Source organism: Ammodytes marinus (assembly GCF_949987685.1).
Source record: "Ammodytes marinus genome assembly, chromosome: 20".
In the NCBI taxonomy this organism is placed as follows: Eukaryota; Metazoa; Chordata; class Actinopteri; order Uranoscopiformes; family Ammodytidae; genus Ammodytes; species Ammodytes marinus.
In genome coordinates, this window is record NC_137224.1 from 25,310,835 (window position 1) to 25,337,283 (window position 26,449).

The window sequence follows — 26,449 nt, forward strand, 5'->3', positions numbered from 1 at the left end:
ACACACTCTAATCCCCTATAGTCAGTCACCCATAGCATTCCATAGAACTGTTCTGTTTCCTATTAAGGGGCAGTTCTGACTGCTCTACAGGAGGGGACATGGGTTCAGTGGCATAGAGGGTTAGACTGACAAAGCTCTGTTTTTTCCCTCTCCCCCTTTATGTGAATAAATCCCTTGCTATAACAGTAGTTTTACCAATGTTCTTCCCCCTCTCTTCTTTTGCTCAGTTATCTTCCCATTGCATGCTGTCAACGTTTTTAAGGCACTTTGTAATGTCCTAGTTGTCCCACTAACACTGACTTGGAACTGGTTTTCCTCTACATACTTGCTCAATTTATGATGGTCATGTTCTGTGTGAAAACACACACAGAAGCATTAGCAGTGTTATAGGTCACCTCTTGTGCCAAATGCACATTTACATGGTTTTTCAACATTAAAGAGATACAGTATTTCACCAGTGGAAATATGAAAGTTTATTGAACTTGCAGCTAGAAATGGGCCAAAAAAATTAAATCAGTTTATCCTAGCCTGAGAAAAAGCAGAAAGAGTGTTTTATGGTCTCTCTGGCTCAAAGTAAGAAATCTACCACATGTACAACAATGCACTGCGCACTCTACTAGCTCGCTGCTCTCCAAGGCCACACCCACCTTTTCCGTATCATCTGGTCTGACCTCTGACTTCAGGCAAGTTGTGGAAACAAACTACTTCCCGTGTTAACATGGCGATACCTCGACAAAACAGACACCTTGTAGACTCCACACTATATTATTTTTCCCAAAATATTAATGTAATTTTTCCGGTTTCACTGTAAAACAGGGGAATGGAAACACGCACTAGGCTATGTTTTTATTATTTGCCGGTCAAAGATAGTGAGCTAGGCCAACAATGCCTGCGGGCAATCAACAAAACTAGCCTAGCCCTCTCCATTTCAGACCGAAGGACTCTGAAACGAAACCGGAGGAACCTGTCCCATATGACAGCCTAATGCACCACCTCCTGCAAAGCGCGCATAGAGGTAAGACTGTTCACACAGTATGCAACTATAGCTGCTGTCAGGGAGGGCACATTGCTCAAATGTTTCAGAAACAAACTAATGCAGCAACCGTTTGTGTGTTTTAAAGTAAAAAAATAAAGTAAAAAAGTTTTCATCCGACTATCATTTTACACTTATAATCGCCTAACTGTTGTATTTTATCGTGACATTTCAGAATCCGATGGCTACAGCATGTCAGCTGTGATAGTGGGGTCAAAAGATGATCAATCTGGGGCCTGTTTCAGGTAGCTGGTTTTACATACTCTGAGTTTAATCCTGCGCTCTGAGTTGGTAAACTCAGAGCGCAGGGTTGATGAGTAACTCTGGGTTTTCGGTTTCAGAACAGTGGATCAGCGTTGGGTTTATCAACTCTGAGCGTGTTCACTCTGGGGCCTGTTTCAGGTAGCTGGGTGGAGCATGTGCGTAAAAGCCATCGTCAATGGATCGCTGATAACATGATTCACCATGGAAACAGAAGAAACAAATGCTTGATCCTCCCACTTCTCCACTTCTCAAAAAAGAAATCTCCGCTCCTCCCACTGAGTTAGAAATATTAACGAATTAGCTTATGGTAGCCTATGGAGAAGAATTAACGGGATATTGTCTCATAACTCTGATCTAATCTCCTCGGCAATTCAGAAAAAAAAACAGAGCAAACATTTTTTGTCAAGATAATCATTTCGCTTCCGTATGAGAAGCCATTGTCTATTTTAAAAAGTTACACATATCAGCTGTAAAGTAATAAAGCTGGCGCGGCACAGCATTGCTGACAGTGTTTTATATTCACTGTATAATATGTTGGCACGCTATAGCCTAATAGCCTACTGTGCAGTAAACAGAACAGACTGTCGCTTCTTTTAAATGGGGAGTGAAAGACATTAACATCAGACACATTAGGTGACAGTTTCCATTGAAGAGCCTGATTGATTTATTACCAGATCCATTTTCAGATTCAGATTCAGATTCAGATTCAGAAGACTTTATTTGCCATGACATGTGAACATGTATGGAATTTGATTTGGTACAGTGGAGTTTACAATAGGACAAGTGCAAGACAGGACAAGACAGTGCAAACCAACATATATAGTGCAAAAATGAGTAAATAATAAATTATATAATCATATAATCAATAAGAAGTGCCAACGTGCCAAGAGATCAAGTATATGTACAACAGACCATTAGGTTACTGAGGGGGGGGGGGGGGGGGGCACTGCATTTAATAGTCGGATGGCCGTGGGGAAGAAGCTGTGCAAATGTCTGGTTTTGAGAGTCCTTATTGACCGCAACCTCCTGCCTGAAGGGAGCGGGGCGAAGAGACCGTGGCCTGGGTGTGCGGGGTCAGCCATGATCTTTCTGGCCCTCCCCAGAGCCCTGCTGTTAAACAGAGCCCCAAGGGGGGGCAAGGGGCAGCCAATCACCTTCTCCGCCGAGCGTATCACCCGCTGCAGCTTGGCCTTATCCTTGGCTGCTGCAGCGGGGAACCAGATGATGATGGCAGAGGTGATGATGGACTCAATGATGGCCGTATAGAAGTTCACCAGCATGGATTTAGGCAGCTTGAATTTCCTGAGCTGCCTCAGGAAAAACAACCGTTTTTGTGCTTTTTTAGTGAGGGCATCGGTGTTTGGCCCCCACTTTAGGTCCCGAGAGAGCGTCACCCCGAGGAATCTGCATGACTCCACTATGGCGACTGGGGTGCCTCCCAGTATGATTGGAGGGGGAGGGGGTGGGTTCCTCCTGAAGTCCACTACTAACTCCACTGTTTTAAGAGCATTTAGCTCTAAGTTGTTGTGATGGCTCCAAGAAACCACCGAGTCGATCTGGCTCCTGTAGGCAGCTTCATCCCCCCTGGAGATAAGCCCTACCAGTGTGGTGTCATCTGCGAATTTAAGTAGCTTGACCGACTGGTGGCTGGAGGTGCAACAGTTGGTGTAGAGGGAAAACAGAAGGGGAGACAGGACGCAGCCCTGCGGGGAACCGGTGCTGATCGACCTCGGCTCGGAGATGTACTTCCCGAGCTTCACCCGCTGGGTCCTATTAGATAGGAAATTTGTAATCCAGCTGCAGGTGTAGTCAGGCACCTGCAGCGCAGAGAGCCCACTCTCCAGTATCGATGGCAAGATGGTGTTGAACGCCGAGCTGAAGTCCAGGAACAGAATTCTGGCGTAGGTCCCTGCAGTGTCCAGATGTTCCAGGACGTAGTGTAGAGCCATGTTGACCGCGTCTTCCACGGACCTGTTGGCCCTATACGCAAACTGCAGGGGGTCTAGGAGAGGGTCTGTGATGGACTTCAGGTGGGCAAGGACGAGGCGTTCAAAGACCTTCATGACCACAGAGGTCAGGGCGACGGGTCTGTAATCATTCAGGTCTGTGATCTTTGTCTTTTTAGGGACAGGAATGATGATGGAGGCCTTGAAGCAGGCTGGTACCTGGCAGTGCTCCAGGGAGGAGTTGAAGATGTCACTGAACACCGGGGACAGCTGGTCAGCACAAAACTTGCTGATTTTCCTCAAGTGATCACAGTTTAAATGATTATATCAATGTTATATTCATATTAGGCTATTTTTGACGAGGCTCGTCTGTGACTTTAGGATCGCACAAGTAACGATCGCGTGCAGCCGCAGCGTTACATGAATCCACCTGACATAAATCTGTTCAGTGGCACAGACGTTAAAAAACATACAATACAAATAGGTTTATTAATCTGAATGTAGAGCATGTCACGATGTGTAAGGTGGCCGTCTATATGAACGGACCGAGGGCTGAGAACAAGGCTACTGATCAGATAAATTATCGGTCAAACGTAAAATCATCAGGAAATGATAAAAACATCCCGATGGAGATTTCTATGGAGTGATTTTGCTTTAAACTGTACAGGGACGCGTGCGACAGTGACACTCTTTCTTCAGTCGGAGCTGCAGCGTAAAGTGAAAACAAACTCAGGGTAGGTCAAACCACCTCCCGAGCAGGTTAGACCCACGGCGTATGTTGCCGCAGTAACTGACTTTCGGTTGTGCTGAACCTGCTACCTGAAACGGAAAACCCAGAGTTTCCACTAACTCAGAGCGAACAAACTCTGGGTTGCCTCAAAACCAGCTACCTGAAACAGGCCCCTGATCAATGGCTGTCGCCCACTCAACTGCAACCAGTGCCCACACCACCAACAGAGGCTGCAGTGAGCTTCTGAGAGGATATCAGTCCCCTACCTCAAATTCAGCTATGTCCCATCTACTAAGGCTCTGCCAATACTATGTCCTGACACCTGTACCTGTGCCAAATCAGCCACCAGTCACTAACTTGACGCTACATTGTAAATATTTTTATATTTTTGTTTACGAGCTCATCCTTTATATATTTTCTTTATCATGTTCATATATTGGCCAGTTTACTTTTAATAATTGTCTCATTGTGTGTTACCTGGTTTCTAGCATTGAGCATGATGCCACAAGATGTTCCTTTGTAAACAATAAAATATCTTATTTTGTTACCTTACCTTGGACTCCTGTCTACAACCATGTTCACCACTACAGACATGTCTGTTGGATGCTGAACTGCAAAAGTTACTATTTTTGATGCACAGATTACTTTTATGTAATTTTCTTTTTTTAATCTTATTTTAGCCCAAGTTACAGAAAATAGGGACAGATGTTATGCCAATAAGACATTTTATAACGAATTAACGACGAGAATTTGGCTGTCAATAGAATGGCATTTATTTTCTGGTCAGGTTTTGCATTCCTGAATACAACTTCATTGCAATCCGGTGTGTGTGTATATTTGCATATGTTTGTGTGTGCGTGTTTGGAGACGTTGTGGGAGACAGTTAATTTGTGCCAGAAAGCCGACGTTATGTTGATTTCACTTATTGATCACAGACACCTCTGAAAACTGCAGACGTTTGTGTCCTCCCTTGCTCTGAACAAAGCAGACAATGTTTCTCCTCCTGTTGCTCCCTTTAGCAACTGCCACCTGTGATGCAGACGCGGCCGTTAGCAGCCAAGCACAGCTGCCCACTGCTTTCATATCCAGTGCTGCTCCTGGGTCAGCTATTACATTAGAGCGATGACGTGGTGCAGCGATATCATGCACATGCAGATCCTGGGTCAGCCATAATGTTAGAGCTACTATAGTGCACAGTGGGTGAAATATACAGTGCTGCTTGAAAGTATGTGAACCCCTTGAGCCTTTTGGAATTGTATTTATTTTAACCATTATTAATACATTTTTATCAATACCAGTATTTTTATATGAAATAACAGATGTTTGTTTATCAATTCAACATTATTCTTTTCCGGAAATCAATTGTTAAAACAGATAAAACAAATGATTTACTAACTTTTGTATGTGCAAAAGTGTGTGAACCCTGAGCTGCATTGCTTAAATCGAGCAGGTAAACACAATCAGGTGGGCCAAATTGAGTGAGGAAATGGACCAATGTAATGAGAGATCTTTAGGGAAGAAATTGGGCGGCACGAACGGAGATAAAACCAGCTCAGTTTAGGCTCACCAAAGTGAACCCATACAGGTCAGACTTGCCAAAAGGAAAGGAAAATCTCAGAGGATCTCAGGAATAGAGTTGTGATGTTTCACATTTGTCTGGGGACAGCTATAAATTCATTTAAAAAAAGTTTGAGCTCCATCGGTCCACCATGAGGCAAATCATCTACAAATGTAGAGCTTTAAGAGTGACTGAACATATGCCTAGAAGTGGACTTCCTTCAAAAATATCCACATATGGATAGTTTTGAGGAAAGGACTGTTCTTTGAGCATGGTGTCAGAGGACACACTCAGGAGGAGGAGAGACCTAAAGGTAAAAATAGGCTTTGGAAGGACGAGGGTCGGTGGGAGCACGACCGCTTCAGGGAGGAGGAGCAGGCGCCGAAGAGCCGCAACGAGCTCATCGCGATATACGGATATGATTTATCAGTACAGAGAAGAAAAAGTAGTTTAAAAAAAAGCAAACCATGCTTCTACAATGGTAAACATGATCACGCACGCCCATCTACAAACCAATCAATGTCCAGTAAAGGGAGACACAGCCCATGTACAGTCATGGACAAAAGTGTTGGCATCCCTGTAAATCGGTCAGATACTGCATGTCTCAACCAGAAAATTATTGCAATCATCAAAGCAAGTGCTTTAGCATTAATATTTGTATTACATTTGTTTCCAACTCAAAAACACTAAAAAGAATAGACAAAAAGCCATGCACACAGTCAAGGAGTCCTGTGCCAGAGGCAGCAAAGCAACCCCAAAACATTTTTAAACCTCCACCATGTTTGACTGTAGGGACTGTGTTCCTCTCTTTGAAGGCCTCATTTTGTTTTTCTGTAAACACATTGATGTCTTTTACCAAAAAGCTCTACCTTCATCTCATCTGTCCAGAGGACATTCCCCTAAAAGGTTTTTGACTTCCTCAGGTATGTTTTGGCAAACCAGTCACTTTTTTATGCCTCTGTCAGAAGGGGGGGTCATCCTGGGTCTCCTACCATAAAGTCCCTTTTCCTTCAGCCTTCAACGGATAGTGTGAGCACTGTTGTACCCTGTGTCTGTAGGGCAGCTTGAATTTCTTTGGAAGGTGATTGAGGTTCTTTATTCACCATTCAAACAATCATTCCTTGAGATCTGTCATACATTTTTCTCTTCCGTCCACATCTAGGGAGGTTAGACACAGTGCCATAGGCTTTTAACTTCTTGATGACACTGCCTACTGTGGTCACACAAACATTGAGATCTTTGGAAATGGACTTGTAACCTTGAGATTGGCCATGTTTTTCCCAAATTATGTTTCTCAAATCCTCTGACAATTCTTTGCGCTTTTTTCTTTCCTCCATGCTCAGTGTGGTACACACAGGGACACAACATACGTAGAGGTTGAGTAAACGTTTCCTTTTAACTTCCTGCAAGTGTTATTTCTTTTTTTTTTTTTTAAGATATTTTGTTGGCATTTTTATGCTTTATTGACAGTGCAGAGAGACAGAGGTGAAATGGGGCATAGAGGGGAGTGACATGCAGAGAACGACCGCGGGTGGGAATCGAACCCGGGTCTGCTGCTGGGCCCGGCCCGGGAGGGGGACGCCTTACCAACTGAGCTAAAGGCGCCCCCGCAAGTGTTATTTCTATATTGCCAACACCCGTTACTTGCCACAGGTGAGCTGAATTACGTTTTAAACAAGCATCACATGTTTGATATACAAATACTTTCAAAGGGTGCGAACACTTTTGTCCGGATGATTTTTGGAGTTTGTTATGAAATTATATCCGATTGGGATAAACATATTAATGCCAAAGCATTTGTACTTGCAAACATTTTCTGGGAGAAGCAGTGCATTATCAGACAGAATTCCAGGGGTGCCAACACCACCACTCCATGACTGTAGGTGATAAACTCAGAGGTAGGTGTCATGGAAAGTTATTTAGTGCACTGGCAAAACTGCAATGTGAAACCAAACCTACACAGATCAAATACAGGAGATTAAAAAACGTGTCCATAGTTTGGACATTTGTGCAGACTTTAAGGTGTGAAATCCACCTTAGATTCAAACCAGCAGTTAGGTTCAGGCTTCAGACCCCTTAAACAGAGCGTTTCAGACAGAGGCTAAAAAAAGGAGATTCAGCAATGGCACTTGGACCATGAAAAAAAGTTTATAGTAGAAACCCAAATAAAAAATGTAACCAGAAAATATAAATAATAACTAGAAAATCCTGTGGATATTTTAAAAGTACAGGCCCCCCCGGCGCATCGGCAGCGCCCTCAATGCTTGAGGGCCTGTACTTAATTTAATTTTTTTTTTTACTGAAACTGAAATACATAATTATCCCATATTTACTCAAACAGTTCAATTTGTTTTTCCTTTTAATTTTCCATTTTTGGACCCTATTTCAAAGCTGGCATGTTAAAGTTCTTCTCTCTTTTTCTATCTCCCCAACTTCCTGTTTGCCTGGCTCTCTCTCTTCCTCAGTGCTACATGTTTCACATGTATGTAGGAGTGAGAGCAGGTGGAGGGATTGGTGACCAGATTGAAGACCCAGCGGGGGATGAGTACGAGATCTATCGGATCATCTTTGACATCACCTTCTTCTTCTTTGTCATTGTAATCCTCCTGGCCATCATCCAGGGTGAGAAATCCAACACACACACACACACACACACACAGAGACACACACCTTTAATGTGAGTGATCGATTCATCGAGTACTCCTTGTTTAAAATGATTTGGATTGGTCGATTTTTTTTTATGTGAGTGTGTGTAGGCCGGCTCTATTTTAAAATATTTTATATGTACAAAACAACACAAAACAACAAAATAAAGTATTTTTATTAATGCAATAAACTATACACCTCCATGCCAGTGCAGGGCAGAGGGTGTTACACACAGCGGAAATTAACACGTTCTCTCCTTTCTCCCAAACATATGAATAGATGCCAGGGATATAACTATTCAATTATTTCAAAGCAGATTATAAGGTCATGTAGATAACAAGGGGAGATGACAGCAGTTTCTATCAGTGAGTAATGAGTGGATTCTAGGTTAATGCAGGGAGCTCTCCACTTGGAAAGTCACGTAAAGAAGGAGCAATGCTTAATTCAGGCACACTCACACCGAGCTAAAGAGAGTTAAAAAGCCCTATTTATATCAGATTCAAAAGTCACAAAAAACCAACTGGTTTATAACATTACGTTGATGAGTAAATAGTTGCGGTAATTAGTCACGACATGGACTGAGCATTACTTTGTCAGATTTTACGACTACTAGTTCTGCTGCTTTGGTGAGTTATTTAGAATGTATTTAAATTGTATCACTTAATTTATTTGCTGCCTCTCTTATTTGCAATGGTGACTTCTTTTGTTTGTTATTACAGCCCATGCTTTTTAATTTTTACTTCTTCACACAAATCGCACCAAGGGGTGAAACACTCCAGGGTTTGGTTCAACCATATCAAATAAGGCTGGTGTGAACGTGACTAAAATGGAACCCAGCTAGATAGTTATTACACCTGTGTTTCTCTGCTTTGAAATGTATTTTGCTTGTATTTTCTGGAATTTGACATATTTGAGTGAAATAATTTTTTCGGGGTAGTGGAACGTCTTATCCAGGAGAAACAACATAAGCTGTTTTACAACCTCAAACTGTTAATTGGACATGTAAAGATACCTTTGTGATGAAGTACTTAACATCTAAAACTCATATCAAGAACAAGAAAAACGTGGTAAGCGTTAGCCAGGGCATCACTCCCCATCCACCCACCACCCACATGCTCTGCAGATTAAAGAGCAGAGTCTGGGTGTGTACACCGAGCAGAGCCGGCCCGAGGCATAAACCCCCCCCCCCCCCCCCCCCCACCAAAAAAATAAATAAATAATAATATTTTTAGATTTTTTTTTTAGTTTGTCTGTTTGATATACAATGTTTTGGTCTGGATAGTTATTAATCCTAATAATTGAATCAGTTAATCTGGGAGGTAATCCGAGGTTAACTGATCACGTCCATGTACATTGTGTATTGAGTTTATTTAAAACATTTGGAAATGGGGCTGCCCTCAGTTGCCCATGCACTGTGTATAGTCTATTGCCTATTTCAGCCTCGTCTGTGAAAAAAAAGATAGCTGGACAACAGAGTTCTTCTGCTTCGATCCTCTCACTGCATTTAAATGCATTCATTATATTACAGAGAAATATGTCCCGTAAAAGAAAATTAGCTCCAAGAGGACTCTGCATAATATTCTATTTTAAATTAAATTAATATTTTTAATGGTAAATCCATGTGTATTTCTTCAATAGCTTCTAATTCATCAGACCCAGTGTCTCCAAATAATTTTTTCACACAAAATTCCTCAGATTTAGCCTCTTAATTTTCCTCTCAAAGTGCACCAGATTCATGCATTTCACGTTAAAAAGGTAAAACAAAATCTCCCGGGGAGATACAGTATATTTTCAACGTTCACACATTCATCGGGCCAAATTCAGCTGTAAAATTAAATGTATAAAATTCCGTGTTCGTCCACTGACCCAAGGAAGAGCAATCGATGCTAGATTCTAGATCTGAGTGTGCGGTCAAGCAAGGAGAGCAGGCGGGAGTAGTAATATATTGGAGAGAGAGCGGCTCTGTGTGGAAGAACCATAGAGGGACAGAGAAGAGAAAAGAGATAGCAGAGGTTAGGGCAGGGCGATCAATTTATTTTGCATCGTAAATCGAATAAATTTATTTGGACGATTTTGTTAATTTAAAATACTGGAAATCGATTTTCCCTTTATTAATAATAATAATAATAATAATAATTGATAAGATTTATATAGCGCTTTTTTGGAGGTCACTCAAAGACGCTTTACATCACATAGAATATACAATAGGCCTACATAAGAAAAACAAAAACAAAACAAAAACTACGGAAAAACAAGATACAGATTCAAAAAGAGGTTTGGAGTGGTCAGGTGTGATGGGGGTGGGTCAGGGGTCATATGCTTTCTTGAAAGAGGTGAGTTTTGAGTTGGCTTTTGAATGAGTTGATTGAGTCTGCATTTCGGATGTTTATGGGGAGGGAGTTCCAGAGGGTTGGGGCAGCAATTGCAAAAGCTCTGTCTCCTGTGGTACGGTGCTTTGATCTTGTGATGGGGGTCAGAAGGTTTGTGTCAGATGATCTGAGTTGGCGAGTGGGGGAGTGACGTTTGAGGAGGTCGGTGAGGTAGGGGGGGGGCAAGGTTATTGAGGGCTTTGTAGGTGATGAGCAAGATCTTGAAATTAATTCGGTGCTGTATTGGGAGCCAGTGAAGTTTTTTGAGGATGGGAGTGATGTGTTCTCTTGAGCGGGTGTGGGTGAGTGCTATGTAGCCTAACTAGGGTAAATACGGTAGCAGACGGCTCACTCTGACTGCGGTCAGCTCACTCTCGCTCCTTTGCTTCAGCCTCCCTTCCCCTCCACTCCCCCTACCACTCGCTCTCCGTCTCCAACACACCCACTATTCGGGAAATAACAACATGTGTGCATGGATAAAAGTGAGGATTTAGTTCATAAAAACGGCAACCTCAGTCGCGATTAAATTGTTCAGGTTAGCAGCTTCTGACAACTAGCTAACCACTGTCCACTGTAAAGTCTGTCTGAAGGCAGTCAGCTGAGTGGGAGCAATGTGCACAGACAACTATAACCTTAAGCCCTAAAACACCAACTAGGCTAGATCTCATAGGCCACTATCCTCAGTTTCATTCTCTCTCATCACTTCTAGGGTTGATCATCGATGCTTTTGGAGAGCTAAGGGACCAGCAGGAACAAGTTAAGGAAGACATGGAGGTAAAAAAGACCACACACACACACACACACACACACACACACACACACTAACCACTTAGGGGCACTTTACACGGTGAAAACGTGACAGTTTTCCCGATTTTGGTTTTAAAAAATCCCCCGTTCAGACCCAATTTATTTGAAATATTCACTCGTACACATGTTTTCAGAGGAAACGGGCCGAAATCGCTGTTGTAAGCATGCCAAGCCAATAGTCAGCGGTGACACTTAGCCTAGTAGATAGCTTGGGGTGTAAGCTTGGGGGTTACAAGTATTGTAAATGACAAGCTTTCTGTCCTCTTATTTCACCGCATTGAACTCATGAAAACAGAAGACATGCTGATAGTGACGGGGCTTCGTGAGCGGCTACCTTCCTGTTAGGCGTACTTCAAAATAAAAGTCAACTCACGTGTGTCCAGTGAAATGCTATTAATGTTTAGCCAGTGAAATGTTTTTACTGTGAAGCCGTAGCCTTAATGCTCCTTTTGTTGAACAGTAGCTTAACTTAACCGCTGCGCACTGATAGTGTTTTTTAATGTAGAGAGAGCTGTGTCCCTGGCATATAGAAGTGACACATGTTTATTTTGCTAGAAAAACCGGCAGAGCACAAATCTTTCCCCAGCCAAAGTGGCGGGTGGTCTCAATAACTTACAACGGTAATCGCTTAGACTAAATTGGCGAGTGTTAGTCTATATTTTATCCCTGCACGACACTCTCCGCTGATCACAGTGATGGTGCCGTGGAGACACCGTGCATGTTGTCTTCTAACTTTATAACTCGCTTGTGGGTATTTTGACAGCAAATGTTATAGACTACGCATGTGTGAGGTTGGAGCCGTGACGTCAGCGTTACCAGGGAAAATGGTTTCGGTGTTTACAAGAAACCAAAACCGTTGTGTTTTCAAAAAAATCCTCCCTGGGAGGTGATCTCAAAAACCGTTTGCTGTTTTCATGTAAATGATATAGTGCATCCGCGAGAATATTTTCGCGTATGCACCGTTTCGTGTTGTCGTGTAAAGTGCCCCTTAAACACAACACATGAATGATGGGTATACAATATAGACACTCCTGTGCAGACATGCACATGTTCATTCATTTGCATGACATCCAAATAATTAAACATTTCATAGGTCACAAGTAACGACTTTCAGTTAAATGTTTTGTTTAATGAAAATAACTTAATACTTCCACATTTCTCTTCCAGACCAAATGTTTTATCTGTGGAATAGGCAATGACTACTTCGACACAGTGCCACATGGCTTTGAAACACACACGCTACAGGAGCACAACTTAGCCAACTACCTGTGAGTACATCTGGAACATGTGTGTGCTAATACCTCTGACATAGTTCAAAGCAGTGTTTCATAATAAGGAGGATTTGTATTTTCTTTATGCAGTGCACGTGACTGGAAGAGTCAACAAGTGCTAGGATCTCATTTATCTTGGCTTCAGATTTATAACGACAAACAATCATTTAAACACTTATGTGGCTGTTTGAGGTTCACTTTACTCAAACAGAAAAAAAGGATTCTGGGATCTATCCCCAACATGCTCTAATACCATTCAGCTACATGGGAGCTGCCCCTCTAGCACAACATGTGACTTATCTTATGCTCTACTTTATGGGGTCAGACCGGTCTCAATAATAATGAATGCACAGAGAAGGATTCACACTTGTATTTTGTGATTTATATATAAATGACTCTCTTCTCACATATACATTTCAATGCGCACACAAATGAATACCGTCATATATAAATGTAAAATAAATCCATCTATAATAAAAGTTTCACAAACACATTTCCGATCCACACACAAATGTGTCTTGTTATAAATAAATGTAATATAAATCCATAAATATATTAATTTAAAAAAGATTTAGAATTTTCATCAAAAATGTGTTTGGATGTTGTTACATTCATATACAAACTGTTACATTTGAATTTACAAAATGCTTTTAATTTGTGAACTTCCTTGCATTCATGTGTGAATTGGTCTGTATTTGTGTGAGATTTATGAGACTACCCTGACGTTGCTGGTTTCACAAATGCGTTTTTTTCAACCAGGAACTACCTATAGCCAATCGGATGTCTTCCTCGTTTTCAGCCAATCACATGAGCGCAGTCCCACAAGGGTACGCTTACATATATTTTACATTTACCTGTTAAACCTAACTGCTGAGTCAGTGCGTCTTGTTTCACCATTGCTGTTAGTAATGCATTTCCTCCTGTGTGTTCATTTCAGAGAAAATCATTAAACTGGATATAATTTGTTGAAGAAACTATTTTGGAGTTCTTTGACGGTATTCATGTCAAATGTGAGAGTCGTGTTTCCAAATAAAACTAAAGAAAAAATCAAATTTTCTTTCTTTTTTAATTGTGACTGAATTGTGTTGATAACAGATTGTTGTCATGAATTGATTTGCAGTTGGGAATATTTTAGTATTTTCAGTATGTTTAATATTGTTATTATAGAGAATGTACACGGGTCACAAAGAGCATTGTTGATTGATGGATTGTACTTAGGTAATCCTTATTCAGCACTATTTTGCATTTATTAAGTGTAACAAGTGATAAATGGTTCCCACTTTACAAAAGGTCATAAATAACATTAAGAAATGGTTAATTATGCTTAAGTGATGCTCGATCATCACTAGTATGCCTTTATTAAGTGTTAATTCATGAGAAATGGTTCCCACTTTACAATAAGGTTCACAAAGTCCATTAATAAATGGTTAATTACACTTAAGTATTGCCTATTAAGGTCAATTATACTTCTGTAATGCTTATTCAGCACTGGTGTGCATTTATTAAGTGTCACTTAATGGATAAATTGTTCCCACTTTACAATAAGGGTCACAAAGACCATTAATAAATGGTTAATTATGCTTAAGTAAAGTTACAAAGATGACATTTGTTAACAGTTAATTAATGCTTATTATTATCTTCATCAACTTTTGGTTCATGCTTAAGTAATTTATTAACTAAGGTTAATGTAGGATATTTATAAACATTAAATAATGTATTAATTAATACCTTAGTTAACATGAACACCATTAGTAAATGCTTACTACACACATTAGTTAATAGTTAACTAATGGTTAGTTAACCCTTATTAAGCATTAACTAACCATTAATTAATGTACCCTTATTGTAAAGTGTTACCTATTTATTTAAAACAGGACACATTTGCGTGTGTTTGTGAAACTTTTTTTTATAGATGGATTAATTTTACATTTATATATGACGGTATTCATTTGTGTGTGCATTTGTGTGAAATGTATTTGTCATTTATATATAAATCACAAACTACAAGTGTGAATCCTTCTCTGTGCATTCATTATTGTTGATACCGGTCTGACCCCCTCTTGTGTTAATGTTGCAGTTCTGTCTGAAGACTTATCATTGCATAATTGCATCTTTGCAAACAGAGTTTATATCCAACAAAATGGTGGAACATTTTTCAGCTGTTTGGTTTAGGAGATGTCTTCGAACATTCATTGAGACCAGATTTAAAGAAATACAGGTGGCACCTCATTACAGGTCTGACCTGAAAAAAACAGAATAATCTGCGAGTTTCGTCAGGGTAAGTAGGTGTGATAATATGTCAATGGATATGTTTATCTGATTGTGTTTTTCAGATTTTTTGTAATGTACCTCATCAACAAAGATGAAACAGAGCACACAGGCCAGGTAAACAAACTCATTTATCTTTATATGTATAAATATACAGGTGCATCTCATATTATTAGAATATCTTGGAAAAGCTCATTTTCATATACAATTCAAAAAGTTCGAAAATCATTAAGGTACGAACACACTGCACATCGCCGCGCGGCGAGTTTCAATAGAAAGTCAATGTATTTCGAGCGCCGCCGCGCGAACCGTTCACGCGGCGCGGCCAGGGGCGGCGCGGCCAGGGGCGGCGCGGCGCGAATGGGGCGGCGCGGCCGCCGCAGAAGTTGAAAATATTGAACTTTTCGCCGCCGGCCGCGCCGCGATAGCCAATCAGCGTTGAGCTCCTCCCGACGTCACTCACTTCGGGACCACGTGCACATTCAATGAGTCATCGGGCGGCGGCGGACACAAATGAGCCAAATGAGCCAAAATGATCACGCGGCGCGGAACCTGCAATTTGCGCGGCCAACCGCCGCGCCGCGGAGTGCAGTGTGTTCGTACCTTTAGACATGAATTGATACTCCAGGCCTTTTTCTGCAGCATCTCAACATATCAGAATATTCCATACGGCCAATCAATAAACGGATTTATAATACAGTACAGTATAGTTCATTCATCCACTCAACACTTGGTCTGGGATCCTATTTTGCATGAATTATCGCATTAATGCAGCATGTTATGGAGGTGATCAGCCAGTGTCTTTGCTGAGGTGTTATGAAGCACAGGTTTCTTTTAGCCTTGGGCCTTGAGCTTGAAGTGCTCTCAAATCTCTTGGTAGACGGCTGTGTTGACTGTGGACTTGATAAAACTCAGTGGACCAACACCAGCAGATGACATGGCACCCCAAATCATCACTGATGATGTAACTCTGATCAAATACAACATATAATTCATATTCAATAATTAACATGCAAATGACAGATAGAACCAGTTAGATTAAAACACAGTCTGGTGGTCAGAACACAGGACCCTTAGAGCCAGCTAATGTCTGGGGGTCAGAGCAAAGGACAATCAGAACCAGAACAGTCTGGGACTCAGAACAGGACTACAGTAGACCCAGCTGGCATTTGTTTTATTGGGACCATTCATTGAATAAAGACATATTTCTTAGAGTCTATTGATGTTAAAGGTCACTCTCCTGTCCCCCACATACATACGTGCCAAACCATGCTCTTGCTGACACCCCTTAAACCATTCAACCCCCACCTTTGGCCCGCATTGTCTTTTCAAACTAGTCTCCTTGCTACCTCAAATATAATGGATTCATTAAAAGAGGGCACAGACACTGTCTCACATTACCCCACAGCATTTGTCTCACTTTACCCCACCGCCACAATTTGAGAAAAAACTACCTCTCTCAGCAATTCAGGCTAATCTTCAGTTATCATCATCACATGGTTTCATATGTTGGTAGTTCATCAACATGTGTGATAGAAGTTTTTCCACCTGAATCAATTTGTTTAGGCACAACAATCGATCGAAGTTGACAGAAAGAAAATTTACTTTTACATGCAAAAAAAATAATTTTTGTGAAAAAAACATGCTTACAACATCACCATGAGGTCCTCTCTTTCATGGCCAAGGGGAAATGAGAAGGGCTTGAAAACATATATCTCACATGACCAAAAATGTGTTCTGTGTCCTAGATACAGGGGGTGTCTCACATTACCCGATGGCTCACATTCCCCCGTCCTCCCCTATATCAGTGATTCTTGAGAACCGGGACAAAAAGCCGTCTTACATATGTAACTGCTGTTATGTTTAAAACTAAAAATATTTAAAATTGTAGATGTTATTAGGGATTAAGAATAGAATGTCTGGAGCACAATTATCCCCTTAAATTGAATTTTATCATTATTATGTCAAATATATGACACTTGTTATCTTCTCACAACGTCCAAAACAGTGTGTCCTCAGAGAAGGTTTCAATCTTTCATATGCAATAAAACCTATTAAAAATGTACTTTAATGATTAAAAGGAGTTTTTGTCATCAAAAGCAACACTAAATAATCTCTCATATCAAAAAAAACAGTTTTTCTACAACACATTCATGTTTTATAAGGATTCTAAGTGGTGGGACCACTTTACCGTAAGTCAACACCGTTAGACATTTCATTATGTAAAATGTAATAAAATCAGGCGAAATAAGGGGCAGCTGTCACTTTGAAGGACCTCTTGTCAAATTCTACCTCTGCAGAGTACATTAGAGTCAGACAGGCTGATAAGTGTTGTAGTTTTAGAATAATTTACATTCCGAATCTTGAAAGTCCTGTGTCACAACCATGATATGTCAACACCAACTTACAATTTCTGAATAAGTTATTTGAATTTTTTTTATCATTTTATTTTCCTGGAGTAGTTCATACTAGTACCTAACATCAACAGAAAAACCAAATGGCTACTAGATAAATTCCATTTGTTATGTTTAAGAAACGTTAAATATGTCAACACCGTCAGACAGGAAATCTGACGGAGTTGACATCTGACGGTGGTGATAGGCCAATGACGTTAAAAAAAAAAAAAGCGGGGAGTTTGTGTCAAAGCTTAGCTCAGTAGCTTAGTATATGTTGGATACATACATGTAATTTAATTTGCCGAAACATAGGGTTTGTATTTTTTCAACATTGCACCCTGTTTTGTCCCACTTCTCAAGAATCACTGATATATATATATAAATATGGTATGCCAGAAGTATTTTCCGTAACTAATCATACATGGACCAATTAAAATCAGAATTTACTGGACATTTACGCAGCCTACTTCATTACGCATTTACGCTGGCTCCACTTGTAACGTAGTAACTCCCGCAAATTCCAAAGACAACATCGCAGCTGCAGTGCCCGCAGATATTTCAGAGTGGAGGAATTTTAACAAGTTGGATTTTGATTTAAAAAGGAAAAGAGAAGAATGAATAACAAGAGAAAGGCCTGCACCAGCCTTGGACGGTTTACAGCAGCGAAAAGGACAAACAATGTAATAATAATCATAAATGTTATTTATATAGCGCTCTTCTCTCACTCAGAGCGCTTAAATATACTAGCCTATCAAACGGACAGGTAGCCTACATGGTCGGAAGGATCCTCTAGCTAGCTGTGCTGTCAGTCAGACCGGATTACTATCGGCTTGCTTCTTTCTACTTTACAGCCAGAGAGTCAGATTTGTGTGTCAGAAACTATTTTGGGGTTTATTGAATAATAGGCTGATCGTGTCCATAACATGCTGCATTAATGAATTGATTCATGCAAAGGGATCCCCGACCAAGTATTGAGTGGATGAATGAACATACTTTTCAGAAGGTCGACATTTCTGCCGTATAAATCCTTTTTTTGATTGGCCTTATGGAATATTCTAATATGTTGATATGCTGGATTTTCATGAGCTGTAAGTCGATATCTGCAAGGGCCTGAGACATTTCACTTTATGTCTAATGAACCGAGAATATATGGAACTTTCCCCTTTTTAATTAAATTACAGAAAAAAAGAGCATTTCCACCATGTTGAGATGCACCTGTATACACATAATAATACATAACTGTGATAATGTAATGTGTTCTGTGCAGCGTTCCTCACTGCTTGCATTGTAACAGCCTCAATATGCTTCAAACAAATTACATGTCGTAAACTATATGGAACCCCTTTCCAGTGCTGGAAAAATGATCTAGATAAACAAGTCTTCCATTGATCCTAGATGAATCAAAGCCATCCCTCCATCTTAGAATTCACTACTCCTGCCCATATGTGAAACAAAGGATTGTCCCAAGAGTTTGCACAGTAATCCCCATTTGCACGATCCTCAAATATTGCCCCTCTGTATGATGGCATGTATTTTGCCCTGCCATTTGTAACATATATGATCATCATTTGCCCTTAGACAATATGGCAATTTGTTTCCAACCCCAATTCCGAAAAAAGTTGGGACGTTATGTAAAATTTGAATACAACATTATGTGATCATTTTCTAATACTTTTCAACGTGTATTCAATACAAAACAATACAAATATCATCATATGTATTTGTTTAAACTGATAAACTTGATTGTTTTTTCTAAATATACACACATTTTAAATTTGGTGCCTGCAACATGTTCCAAAAAAGTCGGGCCCTGTCCTAACCTTTTTTGGAACAAATCAATTACAACGCCAGACTATCGATAAAAATGTCTGCGTTGATAGAATAAAGTTAGAAATAAAACTACCCTCGCATCGAACGAATCATCGCATTTTGAGGGACTAGTTTCTCAGCTGCTGCCGTAGCCTACTACCAGGAAGTGCAACGCTGCTGCTGAGATACAGCAGGTCCCTCAATAGGCAATGCCATGCCAGGTTGGTTTTATAGCTAACATTATTCTATCAACACTGACATTTACATCGATAGTCTGCCGTTATAATAGATTTGCCTCGGGTGTACTGCGGAGCGGGTGAGACTGTTTTTATTAGCAAGCTAGCCACAACCGTTGCCTTGCTCTAGCCTAGCACTAGCAAACTCTGCAACAAGAAGGACTGACCGAAATGTGTTGAAAACGTCTCCAATGAAAGATAACCAACCGGCTAACTTGAGGTCCTATGTCCAAAATTCCGAACTACCCCTTTAATGGTGCCTTCACAGATGTGCAAGTTAGCCATGCCATGGGCACTACCATCACAAACGCTGGCTTTTCAACTTTGTATTGGTAACAATCTGGATGGTCCTTTTCCTCTGGAGCCCGGAGGACACAACGTCCAAAAACAATTTGAAATGTAGACTCATCAGACCACAGCACGCTGTTCCACTTTGAGTCAGTCCATCTCAGATGACCCCAGGCCCAGAGAAGTCTGCAGCATTTGTGGATGTTATAATGCACCATTATATGGCTTTCACTTTGGATGGTGGAGTCTTATCTTGCATTTGTGGATGTAGCGATAAACTGTTTACCGTCAATGGTTTTCTGAAGTGTTCCATGGCCCATGTAGTGATATCCTTTATAAAATCATGTCATTTGTTAATGCAGTGACACCTGAGGTCATGGGCATTACATTTTAATTGTGGACCTTTCCCCCTAAGTGCAGAGATTTCTCCGGATTCTCTAAATATTTCAATTATATAATCAGGGCTGCCAAGTTTCACCAAAAGTTTGGAGTGAGATTTTTTGGCCGAGGGACCCAAAACCGTGTCCTCTTTCCCACCCAATCATTTTTGCTAGTGTCCTGCAAGTTTACATATTGTTCATAATAAATCAGAAATAAAAGACAATTGGAAAATGTGATAAAACATAAAAAATCTTATTAAAATAAACAAATTCATGAATTGCAAAGTCGTAGGACAGGTTTTAATTAAACATTGGGTGTGGACATATTATAAGTGGGGGTCCCCCCCCAGAAAATTTTGAGCATTAAACACTTAATTTCCTGCATTCTGGTGAATTTTTATGAAGCAATTTTCTGCATTCATTTTTATGTAAAGTAAAAGAGAACATTCACGGTTTCGCTGACACAAATTTAATTGAATAGCCTACAATGCATGTGTAGTGCTTTCAAATATCTCCTGTAGCCTATTGTTAAAACATTTGGTTAAACTGTAATAAAGGTAATTATTCTATATCATGTCTACTATTGAGGGTTTAGTGGCTGGTGGTATTTTACTAGCAGCATTAGGCTTTATTCAAAGAAGAAAAAAATTAGGGAACAGTTCAACACCAATGCAAACTACTAAGCTAAAATAAAACATCTGGGTTACTTGGTCCCTCCTCTAGGCTACCTTGATTTGTGTTATGAAAAGTGCTATACATGTGCAATACATAGGCTACAGTTCATTACACAGAAGAATAAAAGCATTTTTATTGGCGGATGAGCCATTTGTTACTTTGCAAACCTAATTTTCAAACTAAATTACCAAAAACAATATACAAAACGATCCAAAGATCTTCTGAATTTACTTGAGTGAGATTGAAGGGTTAATATGTTTGATGCATGCGCGCTCACCGGCCGGCGGGGACACAATTCTTAACAGCGGTAACTTGGCAAGCTATCAACACACACCTCGGAAGAGAAGGTGCGGGTAGGGGGCTCGCCTCCTTTATATGTCCATGCTCGCCTCCCGCTTCGAATGCACAGTGCACATCAAACATAACGTTAACGCGCGTTCAGAAAGAGGAAGTCACGGCACTCATGTCTGTTAGCTTTTCAAAATAAGAAATTTTAAATAAAAGTCCCGCAAAACAAATGTTATTTTGGGGATTAATTTCTCCCCGTGAGAAATTTGAGGTGTGGCGCGTGAGAGTGTGAACGGGTTGATTTGCGTGTGTCTCACGGCCAAAGAGTGAGACTTGGCAGCTCTGATACAGTCATATGAAAAAGTTTGGGAACCCCTCTCAGCCGGCATTATAATTGACTCTGCTTTCACACAAAAAAAGATAAAAGTGGTATGTCTTTAATTTACCAGGAACAGCTAAGTACTGGGATGTTTTCCAAACAAAGATTTTTTGAAAAGCAGTATTTAGTTTTATGAAATTAAATAAAATGTGAAAAACTGGCTGTGCAAAAATATGGGAACCCTTGTGGTGTTGCTGATTTTAATGCATGTAACAGCATGTAAAACTGAGGACTTTAAACACAAAGTTGGTTGGATTATGTTGTTAAGCCTTGAACCTCATATAAAGGTCTGTTTAATCATGATACAAGGTATTTTAGGTGCCTAAATGCAAGTTCCACTTCTCTTTGACTCTCTGCAGAAGTGAGACAGAATGCGATCATCAAAACAGCTCCCAAAAGATCTTAAAAACAAAGATTATTCATTGTCATGGTTTAGGGGAAGGCTACAAGAAGCTTTCCCAAAGGTTTCAATTGTCAATTTCTACTGTAAGGAACGTTGTCAGGGAATGGAAGGACACAGGCACAGTTGCAGTTAAACCCAGGTTTAGCAGACCAAGAAAAGTACAAGAGCAGCATATGCGGCGGATTGTGAGAATGGTTGCACACAACCCAAAGATCACCTCCAAAGACCTGCAAGAACATCTGGCTGCAGATTGTGTATCTGTACATGGTTCTACAATTCAGTGCAATTTGCACCAAAACATCTGTATGGCCGGGTGATGAGAAGGAAGCCCTTTCTGCGCCCACGCCACAGATACAGTTGCATGGAGTATGCAAACGCTCATTTAGACAAGCCAGCTTCATATTGGAAGAAAATGCTTTGGACTGATGAGACAAAAAATAAGTTATTTGGTCTTTATAAAAAGCAGATGTTTTGGTGCAAATTGCGCTGAATTGTTGAACGATGTACAGATACACAATCTGCAGCCAGATGTTCTTGCAGGTCTTTGGAGGTGATCTGTGGGTTGTGTGCAACCATTCTCACAATCCTCCACCTATGCCGCTCCTGTTTTTTTCTTGGTCTGCCATGCCTGGGTTTAACTGCCACTATGCCTGTGTCCTTCCATTTCCTGACAACGGTCCCTACAGTCGAAATTGACAATTGAAACCTTTGGGAAAGCTTCTTGTAGCCTTCCCCTAAACCATGACAATGAACAATCTTTGTTTTTCAGATCTTTTGGGAGCTGTTTTGATGATCGCATTCTGTCTCACTTCTGCAGAGAGTCAAAGAGAAGTGGAACTTGCATTTAGGCACCTAAAATACATTTTCTCATCATTAAACAGACATTTCTATAAGGTTCAAGGCTTAACAACATAATCCAACCAACTTTGTGTTTAAAGTCATCAGTTTCACATGCTGTTACAGGAATTAAAATCAACAATACCACAAGGGTACCCATATTTTTGCACAGACAGTTTTTCAAATTTTATTTTATTTCATACAACCAAATACTGCTTTTCAAAAAATCTTTGTTTCGAAAACATCCCAGTACTTAGCTGTTCCTGGTAAATTAAAGACATACCACTTTTATATCTTTTTTGTGAAAGCAGAGTCAATTATAATGCCGGCTGAGAGGGGTTCCCAAACTTTTTCATATGACTGTATAATGGATTGTAGATGGTGAAATCCTTCAATTCTTTGCAGGAATGTTGTTTTTAAACTGTTGGACTGTTTTCCTCTGCAGTTCTTCACAATTTGCTGAGCTGAGCTGTTACCAGTTAACATGTTTATGTGATATTTTTTTTAACATTCTACAGCTTTTTTTAAATTAGTTGCTGGCATCAAATTCAGAATAAGCATACACTGTATTTACAAACTCAACTAGATTGAGTAAAACATAAAATACATTGCCTTGGTATTGTTTTCAACTGGATTGTATGAATAAAAAGGATAAAAAAATTGTCAAATTTTGTTTTATAAACGTTTTACATAACGTTCCCAACTTTTTCGGAATTGGGGTTGTACATCCTACAGAGGCCTTTAGTGGCTAAGCGTTTGAACTTTACACTGCTGTTACCAATGTGACACAATGTGAATAAGTTAAATATACTTCTATGTACCGTCTGTCTGTCTTAAAGGAGTCTTACGTATGGAAGATGTACCAGGAGCGTTGCTGGGAGTTTTTCCCTGCTGGCGATTGTTTCCGAAAACAATATGAGGATCAGCTCAACTGATTCCTTGGAGCGGGGTCACGCTATAACCTGTTGAAGATCCTCGATAGGCCTCTTCCCTCTGCGTGTCTCTCAAAGCTTTTTAACTGCTCTCTAAGGAGTCGCAGTTCAACCAAACCACAAGTCCTACGCCGGTCTTCACTCCCCTGTCCAGGAGGAAGTACATCTTCAGCCTCCACGCAAGCCTTCCACCAAGCTCTTCCACACAATGCATTGAACTGGCCAGCTATGGCCCTATCTTCCAGCAGACTATGCTGGAAGAATGCCTCCAAGACTTTGTACATAGATAATATCAGATTATATTCGGTACAATATGTGACATGATGACGACTTCTTCATCTTAAAATACATTTACAGTAACAAGCAAAAAATAGTAATGATGAATGGAGCACTGGAAAAGGAAGGACCTAAAGATGGTCAGAGGAGAGCCAAAGGAAAAAGAAGAGACAGACTTTCAGGGCAATGATAGCTACACAAAGAGCAGACATGAGTATAATGATATTTACAACTTTCACGAGTACAATGCACGTTGCATGTAGGTATATGTGGGCTGTTCCACTTGTACAACCTGACTGGAATCAAACACAACAGCTCTGAAATAAATTTGACCCTTGAAAAGCTTACAGGAGCCATATTCGGACACAACCAATTAAGCCATGCTGTCAAAGTGCTGTCAAGACAACATGAAATTGGAGGCGATGAATTTAAATTTTCAGATTTTCCTTAAGAATACCAATAATACCTAAAATCTCATAGCAACAACAAGTATGCTGAAAAGGTGTTGGAACTGTTGAAGAGGTTAGGATAAACTTTTAAATTCTTCTTAGTTCTGTGGTACATGCCAAGTTGGAAGATATAAGATAGATGCCTCAACATAATCAAATCCAACACACCTCCAATATATCATCGCCACAATTACCACATTGTCCAATCAACACCTCAGTGACACTGTAGACAGGAAATTAACATCCTTTAACAAATAGAGCTGTTGTACAGGATTCAAAAAAAGTATAGTATACATAGTATGTTAATTTTGTGTCCACACCCTGTACATGCCACATGTGTATGTGAAGGGCTCCCTAATATAACTGTGTTCACATTGCTAGCAACATGATCAACAGTCCATTTTTGTTCTACTTGAGCCTAGTGACCTGGAAACGCAGCTACGGTATGGATATCAACAAGTCATAATTAAATATCCATCAGCTTGCAAGTTATCTACATCTCTTCTTTTCTATTTTTAAGAGTACAGAAGTGGCCCCCAAAAGCTATGCTTGCATAATGGTCTTTCAATTATTGACATATTTGGTAACTCTGATTTGTTATTTGATCTTACCTCCAGCAGGAGCATGTATAGCAAAATATAGACATGTTTGACTGTCTGTCAAACATTCCTGATCGATACATGTGGACAACTACTGGTCAGATTTCTACAAAAGTTTACTGAGCACATTAATGCTTTCTTTTGAACGTTACAAAGGCCTTTACATTTTAGCCCCAGTCCTGATCAAGGCTCAAAAAAGAGTCAGCATGTCTGTTATCCAACAATATTGTGGCATGTAAGAAACATCAGTGTCACTAGTATGGCTTTAGTCTTTTTTAAATTAAGTCTACTTAGTTAAGGCTTGCTCTGTATATCTGTTAATCAAATTATGTTGTTTATGAAAGCAATACCAAAGCAGCAAAAAAGTATTTATTTGTTAAAAACATGTTTTGTTGCAGACAAAGTTAATGCATGCTTGTTAGCTAAAGAAAGGTATGAGCCAGACTGGAGTGGGAATGATCAATGTATGGATGAAAGCAGAAGAAGGATCCAGTGCCTTACTAAGCCAGGGGTGAGCTATGCAAGCTGGAAGAATGTCAGAAAGCTTCACATTAATACAATTGAAAGACTGAGGAGAGCACCTGAGACAGAAACATGCTATGTGTGAGCACTATTAAAAAGTAGAAAAAGAGAGAGGGAATTGGGTCTGAACTTTCTTTATAGCTTTCTACAGTGCAAATAGGGGTGTAACAATATAAGATAATGCACAATTTCATTGTTTATCAATTGTTTTATCAATTCAATAAGAACTGTTGGATTATCTTTAAGTTGTCTTGTAAACCTTGTGGCAAGTCAAATTTCCATTTGAAATGGCTTCATATCAATAGTTCATTGCTGGATTTATTGCAGGATTGTTGTATTAGAATTGGTTAGTTTCAGGTACTGATGTATTTTTGCAATTCTTATTCAGTCTTATCATGACACTTACTCATCAATTATGATGCTGCCATACCATTATCTTTAACAATAGATTGATCTTGTTAGCTTAGCTTTGTTTTAGAAATCCCTCTGCTGCAGACACTTTAACCTTTTACCATGTACAATATAGCGGTCAACGGAAAGGGATAAATCCATCTGCCATGTCAATGTGTTTGACTTTAAGTATTTTTTTTTCTATTCCATATTTGATTTGTTACACCCCTTATTGCAAAACAGTACAAATTAATGGCAGTGTTAAAAGTGGAAGACAAGTGCACACCTTCCATACCACACATGTATACACATCTTACAAAGACCAAAGACCTTGTAGGATTTTGATCTGATTGCACAGACAAGAGACAGCTTAATACTAATATGAAACACAAAATAATCTATTGAAAGCATTCTGACTTGTGCAGTATTGTCTGTATTCCATTTCACTGATTCATTTGCCAGGCAGTTTGTGTTGAATGAATGGTCTTCATAATAATATGCAATACAGCAGAGTTACTCTTTTCTCCAAAACACCTAAAAATAATGCCATTGCATGTATATTATGCAGATTTAATGAATTATAACAAAACACTGAATCTTTGATATTCATAGATATATAGGAACTTTTCAGATGAATTAAGATGTCTGTAATATTGTTGTTAGTGTTGTTGGCTTCAATGTAAGTAATTTGCAAAAAC

The 26,449-nt window shown here is 39.9% G+C and overlaps 1 protein-coding gene across 1 annotated transcript in view; it reads left to right on the forward strand.

Annotated features, from left to right (window-relative positions):
• The window catches only part of ryr2a (ryanodine receptor 2a (cardiac)), a gene marked incomplete at both ends in the record, with an annotated part of 671,945 nt that extends 648,427 nt beyond the window's left edge, over positions 1-23,518 (forward strand). Inside the window, 5 exons of the mRNA XM_080049015.1 lie at positions 7,997-8,153; positions 11,256-11,320; positions 12,521-12,621; positions 14,958-15,009; positions 23,423-23,518. Of these exons, the coding sequence (XP_079905141.1) occupies positions 7,997-8,153; positions 11,256-11,320; positions 12,521-12,621; positions 14,958-15,009; positions 23,423-23,518 (471 nt within the window). The remainder of the gene's footprint in view (positions 1-7,996; positions 8,154-11,255; positions 11,321-12,520; positions 12,622-14,957; positions 15,010-23,422) is intronic.
• Positions 23,519-26,449: the final 2,931 nt, after the last annotated feature.